The 7,500-nt window shown below is 47.1% G+C and overlaps 1 protein-coding gene across 1 annotated transcript in view; it reads right to left on the bottom strand.

Annotated features, from left to right (window-relative positions):
- abtb2b (ankyrin repeat and BTB (POZ) domain containing 2b) overlaps positions 1-7,500 on the bottom strand; it is a 58,891-nt gene that overhangs the window by 23,902 nt on the left and 27,489 nt on the right. The window contains exon 3 of the mRNA XM_076270348.1: positions 6,867-7,010. Within this exon, the coding sequence (XP_076126463.1) occupies positions 6,867-7,010 (144 nt within the window). The remainder of the gene's footprint in view (positions 1-6,866; positions 7,011-7,500) is intronic.

Raw genomic sequence — 7,500 nt, forward strand, 5'->3', positions numbered from 1 at the left:
CCAACTATGATGCTGATAATGGAACTCTCTTGAAAGGGTCTATATAACACATGTGTTGTCCCGGGTGGAGTATGGAGTGCTGTGACTGCTGTACTATTTCTGAACTACAATTTCAGTACAGATGATTCAGCATTTAGTTCTCAATTTGAGGAGTTACACATGTTGCATAACGTTCTTTATTTTTATGTAAGGTGCACGAAGCAAGTCTGAGCAGGTGTAGAATGGGAGTGTTATTACAGTTAGGTGATGTCATGTTAGTCTTGTGCTAATTAGTCAGAGGAGTGTGAGAAACATTTCACAGGCTAGACTTATCTCTGAACACACACACACACACACACACACACACACACACTGCTGGATGTCTGACTAATTTTTTTGAGTAAGAGACTGTGAGAATCTTGACAGGTGCTCACACACAGTGGTGATAAGACAACCACACGCCCAAATAAGGAAATACACCAGACAAGCTCTTCTAGCAAGCCTGTTTCTAGAAATAGGTCTAAACAAGACATCCATCGCTGGGAGAGCGAGACTACACCATGAAAACCAAGACCTGACTCAGCTTACTGGGGGTCTGGTCTGGAGCTGGACTGATGAGTTCTCCACACACACACACACACACACACACACAGACAATATTTTTCAACATGAGATGAAAACTCGAGACATTTTCCAGAGACATCTTACACACTGTGTGACTGTGTGATGCCTCCGAGACGCAGGTTTATCTCCCCTCTGCTTCCTCTCTACCCTTCCTGCTGGTGTGGTGGACAGACACATACACACACACACACACACACACTATTTCTCCCCTCTCCCTACATAAAAGCCAGCCTATGAAATGCAAATACGGAAAACAGAGAGCAGGCTCTTTTGGCTGCTCCGGCACCCAGGGGCTTCCTAAGGGCCGCGGCCGGAGGAAGGTCGCATCTCCGGGGCCTGGCCACAACGGGAACATTCCAGAACATTCTAAAGCCATGCCAGAGAGGAAGAGGAGAGAAGACAAGAGCACTGAAGAGAGGAGAAGAGAACAGAAAAGAGAGGAGAAGGGAAGAGAAAAGAGAAGAGAAGTGAAGAGAAAAGAAGAGAAGAGAAGAGAAGAGAAGAGAAGAGAAGAGAAGAGAAGAGAAGAGAAGATAGATAGATAGATAGATACTTTATTGATCCTCAAGGGGAAATTCAAGAAGAGAACTGAAGAGAAAAGAGAGGAAAAGAGAAGAAAGAGAAAATACAAGATCAGCAAATGGCAGGAGAGAGCACAGGCAGGTAACGAAGTGGCGAAGGGCGCACAACATTACTCATCCTTCCACATTACTCACTGGTCCATATTGCATAATGCTATACTGAAATCATCAGCCATAGGGCAAGAACAAAAACACAAGATGGCCTCCTCTGTGCATCTCCTCTGGGTGATATTCATGGCTCAGTCACGGTGGGCTGGCCTCTTAATTTGTGGATACTCATATTGCTTATTTAATGCAATTAACCACCCCCCCCCAGAATCACCACTACCACCGCCACCTGCCCCCCACTGAGCTCATAGCTGAAGTGGGCGGTTGGCGAGTCAAAAGCAATCCTTCATTACGCTCAAGAGGTCTCCAGCCCACATGAGGGGGGTGTGTGTGTGTGTGTGTGTGTGTGTGTGTGTGTGTGTGTGTGTGTGTTTGTGTGTGTGTGTGTGTGTGTGTGTGTGTGTGTGTGTGTGTGTGTGTAAGCAGCAAAGAGAGAGGCCTCCCTGGAGTCTCAGAAGATTAGAGTTGGCAATTATCCCAGCCTAGCAAACATCTCCACAGATACAGGATCTATCCAGCCCCCCGTCTCAGGCCTAGCAAACATCTCCACAGATACAGTATCTATCCAGCACCCCGTCTCAGGCCTAGCAAACATATTCACAGATATCTATCCACCATCTTGTCACAGGCCTAGCAAACATCTCCACAGATATACAACACCACAGTGTCTCAAGGCCTAGCAAACATCTCCACAGATATACAACACCACAGTGTCTCAAGGCCTAGCAAACATATCCACGTCTATCCACCATCTTGTCTCAGGCCTAGCAAACATCTTCACCGATGTCTATCCAACCCTGTATGTTGCAGGCACTATTGCTAATGCTAAGGCACAGTGCAGTGCAGGGAGGATATGAAATGCAGTATTCTCTGGCTCAGAGAGGTGGGAATATGTCACTTCCTATCAGAGAACCGCTTTCATACAGCTGTATGCTTCTAGGAACTATCAGAGAAGCAGTTTCATAGAGCAGTAGGCTACCAGGGCAGCCTACTTGGGGCAGCCGTGGCCTACTGGTTAGCGCTTTGGACTTGGAACCGGAGGGTTGCCGGTTCGAACCCCGACCAGTAGGCACGGCTGAAATGCCCTTGAGCAAGGCACCTAACCCCTCACTGCTCCCTGAGCGCCGCTGTTGATGCAGGCAGCTCACTGCGCCGGGATTAGTGTGTGCTTCACCTCACTGTGTGTTCACTGTGTGCTGAGTGTGTTTCACTAATTCACGGATTGGGATAAATGCAGAGACCAAATTTCCCTCACAGGATCAAAAGAGTATATATACTTATCCTTATACCAGGAACTGTCAGAGAGCAGGTCAGTAGTATGCTTCTAGGAACTCTCAGAGAGACTTATGAGCATTATGGCTTCATGTGATGTGGCCATGACCTTGTGATTAAATAGATATTAAAGGCTGCTGACTGATACCCTAACACAAGACATTTGGAAATGTTTTACAGTTGAATTGGGAAAATGAGATTCATATCAAATACTGAGACAAGATTAAGCTTTATGGTCTCCACCCTGCTGTTTGCTCAGTCGGCCAGTAATGTGTGCTTATGCGGCTGACACAGTATCTGAGCTTCTCTGTGCAGATGCCCAGGTAGGGACCAGGGGCTCCAGGTAGTCCAAGGGTCCACACAGATGCCCTACTGTTTACCCATTCACCCGGGCATAGCTCAGCACTCCTTGTCTGTGTGTGTGTGTGTGTGTGTGTGTGTTCAGAGAGGTGCCTGTGTACGATAGGAGACTCGTAGCAGCACAAAGAACTCCCTCAGTGGCAGAGCATGGGAGAGTTTGTGTACATTTGAAAAATATATACTTTTAAAAAAAAATCCTCATTGCGGCTAGCTAACGGGAAGCTAGCATGAAGCATACCCTTGTGCTGGGAGGACAAACAGAAGAGTGTTCAGCCATTTGCTGGAGGAAATAAGGCCCCCTTCCTCTACCGCTTCACAAATCTCAGGCCGTTTCCCGCCTCTACTTCCAGCGGGCTCCGAGCCCACAGTCCAAACAGTGCCTGGCAGGTAAGACCGAGAGAGGAACCGTGAGCTAGCGGTGCTAACAGAGCTGTCCTTCAGGCCGAGGCACGCATCACATTTTTTCAAAATTCTAACTGACATTCAGGAAGAGCTGGAGAAAAAAAACAAACACCTTGAATAATGAAGGCCCAATGAATGGGCTACAATGTCGTTGGCCAAAAAAATACTTAAGTGAACGTTAAAAAGTGAAATGGAATACAGGCTATTACCACACGACGTGGAAACTTTCAGCGCGCACTCTTGAAATCTTTTCACGTCTCCTAAAAAAAGGGAGCCATTCATTCTGACCCAAGAGTGAAATTATCCAGGTGGCCCTGTCTGAAGGATGACCACCCATCAATGTTGTGACGGGTCAACCCTTCACACCTCTCTCACTCTCTCTCTCTCTCTCTCTCTCTCTCTCTCTCTCTCTCTCTCTCTCTTTCTCTCTCTCTCTCTCTCCTCTCTCAGACAGATGACTGTAGAGGCTGGGGATGCCTGGAGGGCTCCCCCACTTTCTCTCTTCCTGCTCAACTGATAGGGGTGATGTATGAGCAGCACTGATGTATCATTGCTGACACCAACCACACCAAACACACACACACACACACACACACACACACACACACACACACACACACACACACACACACACACACACACGCACGCACACACACACACACACACACACACACACACACACACACACACACACACACACACACACACACTCCCCTGTGAGGAGAGGGCTCAGAGACAGACCCAGGTCCTGGACACTCTGGGAAAAGTTAGATCCCAAGACCTCTCAGAGATTGACCGCCTCTGAATGTCCAGGAGAGAGAGAGAGAGAGAGAGAGAGAGAGAGAGAGAAAGCGAGAGAGAGAGCCCTTGAACTCTCTAATGCCCACAAGCATCTCATGTCTCACATTTTATTTTTCCAAAACCCTGTTTGGAGACCAAACATGTCTCTCTGGCCTCTCCCTAGGGGGCAGCAGTGCGGTGGACTGTTTATGTTTGAAGAGGAATATAATGGTCTAATCTATCTGGGAGAGATAAATTAATCACATTATCACTCTTCCCGCATTCTGTTTGCTGAAATAACACCAGGGAATCCTCCTGGAATCCTATATCAGCTATTTTGGCAATGAGCATGCTGGCGCTGGTTCTCCTCTGAGACTAGACAGCTATACATGCAGTGTGTTAAACCTAAATCATATTAGGCATATTTATGAGTAATTATGTCAGACTTAAGATTTAATTCTATATAAATCAAATTGAATATTTAACAATATACCATGACATCACCCGCTGAGTAAAGTCTACAATAAAAAAATAAAACATTTACATGGTTATTTTCTGTGAACTGTACTAACTGTGCCAAAGCAAGAACCTCACAAACAACAAAAACAACAAAAACAGTACATTCATGTTGGTCTTCTATTGTTCACTTTGTGGAAACAATTCTGTTCATATGGTCTACCAATGCATAGATTAATTTACAGTAATCAAATTGTGCTTGACATAACACTGAAACATGTCTGGGTGAAGCATATGAATAATCCGTGGTCTAATCAAAGATTGATATGTTTGAAACGATGGTTCTTCCTTTAGGAAACAGCATGATGAATGACTCATTCTGTTACCTCCCTAACATTCTGTTCCCAAGAGGAATGACACGTCAATCTGCAGACGTCAGAGCACATGGCAGAAAGGTGCCAGACATAGCGCTCCTGCAGGATTGGTGTGTGTGTGTGTGAGTGTGTGTATGTATGTGTCTGAGTTTGAAGTGTGAACAAGAAGGTGTTCGAGGTGACCTTTCAATCAGTCCCTAATTACAGGCTTTCAGAACCAGGTGATGGGAGGACGCCCAGGCCTGTTTTAAACAGTGTGAGGAATTCTGGGATCCAGACAGACCCAGTCATCCAGCTCGGCCTCAATATAGACTGATGGAGGTGCAAAGTGCAGGTAATACAAGTGGGTGTGGTGGGTGAAGAGCCGTTAAGAGTGAGGGGCCATAATGGATATGTTGGATGGCAGACTAACTTTGCAGCTCAAAGGTAATAGATATTGGCCCTGGTTTCCTGTCTATATATTAAGCCTTGTCCTACACGAAAAGCTTTCCTCAGAGGAAATTTCCATTCAAGTTCTCTGTCAGTCCCAACTACGCTCAATTTATATATACGGGAAACAGGCCCATTATGATTGGTCAGAGACTACAGGATGTGATGTAACAATGAGAAGATGGGCAGGTAACAGGGTGCTACTGCTGGAAAGACTGCAGAATTACCCACCCATTTCACACACCCAATTATTGCCAGGCATTATTTGCCGTAATTGCCAGATTCGAGATATGTCCACCAACACTGACCATATCTCGGCCTGCTAAATAGCCAATGTTGTTGTTTTTTTGTCAGTATGGGCAGTCCTGGATATTTGGAACTCTACAAAGCTAAATTTTTCTGACATTATTTGGCAATAGCTTAGGGCAGTGGTTCTCAAACTTTTCACAATGAGTACTACCCACAAAAACAATTGGCTCTCCTAGTACCACCATTATGACCGGCATTAAAATACATGTGCGTATAGGCCAATTCAACTACATATTTTACATTGTACATACTGTTTTGCGTTGTCAAGTCTTTATGAAAAGACACCTTGGAGACTCCCTGAGTACCACTAGCGAGAGTTCGCGTACCACCAGTGATACCCGTACCACAGTTTGAGAATCACTGGCTTAGGGTACTATCACTTATTCATTTTTTATTTGTGTGTATCCAGTATCTTGTCAATAAACTGCAATGACCCCAAACAACCCCCTAAAAAACACTATATATAGGAAGTTGGGCAGGTATGGGGTTATGGGGGTGTAAGGTATGGGGTTATGGGGGTGTAAGGTATGGGGTTATGGGGGTGTAAGGTTATGGGGGTGTAAGGTATGGGGTTATGGGGGTGTAAGGTATGGGGTTATGGGGGTGTAAGGTTATGGGGGTGTAAGGTATGGGGTTATGGGGGGTAAGGTATGGGGTTATGGGGGCGTAAGGTATGGGGTTATGGGGGTGTAAGGTATGGGGGTGTAAGGTATGGGGTTATGGGGGCGTAAGGTATGGGGGTGTAAGGTATGGGGTTATGGGGGCGTAAGGTATGGGGTTATGGGGGTGTAAGGTTATGGTGGCGTAAGGTATGGGGTTATGGGGGTGTAAGGTATGGGGGGGTAAGGTATGGGGTAGTAAGGTTATGGGGTTATGGGGGTGTAAGGTATGAGGTTATGGGGGGGTAAGGTATGGGGGTGTAAGGTATGGGGTTATGGGGGTGTAAGGTATGGGGTTATGGGGGTGTAAGGTATGGGGTTATGGGGGTGTAAGGTATGGGGTTATGGGGGTGTAAGGTATAGGGGTATAAGGTATGGGGGTGTTAGGTTATGGGGTTATGGGGGTGTAAGGTTATGGGGTTATGGGGGTGTAAGGTTATGGGGTTATAGGGGGGTAAGGTATGGGGTTATGGGGGGGTAAGGTATGGGGGTGTAAGGTATGGGGGTGGGCAGTGTGGCGGTGTGTCACTCACTGAGTTCTGAGATGCTGCCCACGCAGGTGGCCAGGAGGGACTGCTCCAGCGTGCGCAGCTCCAGCTGGGCGTAGGCGTCCTCTCTGCTCTCTCCAGGTGACTGCTCTGTGTATGGACTGAAGTGGGCCGGCAGGGACAGCACACCTGAGACAGGTAGAGGAAGAGGAGAGGACACATCAACTATCAGTTCATTCACCAAAACTATAAGCATTCCCATTCACACATTTTATACTTCCCAGTCGTGCTGAACACACGTTACAAAAATACAGTCTGGAAATCTTTCTCCACACTCAAAACTGAGTTTCCTCTCGGCTGAGATTGCTGTCTTTGCTAAGCCGCCCTCCCCAGCACGATCAAAGACCCTACCCAGCGGGGAGCTGCCTGCCTGGGCTGCACCACGGTGAATCTGCCCCCGGAGTGATGCACAGCGGAAGACACCGTCTTTCTTCCCCTGCCTTTGGAAAGCAATGTACCCCCCCCCCCCCCACACACACACACACACACACACACACTGTGTGTGTCCTCACCAGGGAGGATTGGCCTCCAAGACCGGCCCAGTGTTTGCCTGACAGGCAGCAAAGGGCTGTGGCTTATCTCTAAGAACGCCCGCCGCTGTATTCAAAAAACGTAATTC

Source organism: Alosa pseudoharengus, unplaced genomic scaffold (assembly GCF_046254945.1).
Source record: "Alosa pseudoharengus isolate Yale_2024_CS ecotype anadromous, Long Island Sound unplaced genomic scaffold, YU_APseudo_1.1 YU_APseudo_1.1_scf_10, whole genome shotgun sequence".
Classification (NCBI taxonomy): domain Eukaryota; kingdom Metazoa; phylum Chordata; class Actinopteri; order Clupeiformes; family Clupeidae; genus Alosa; species Alosa pseudoharengus.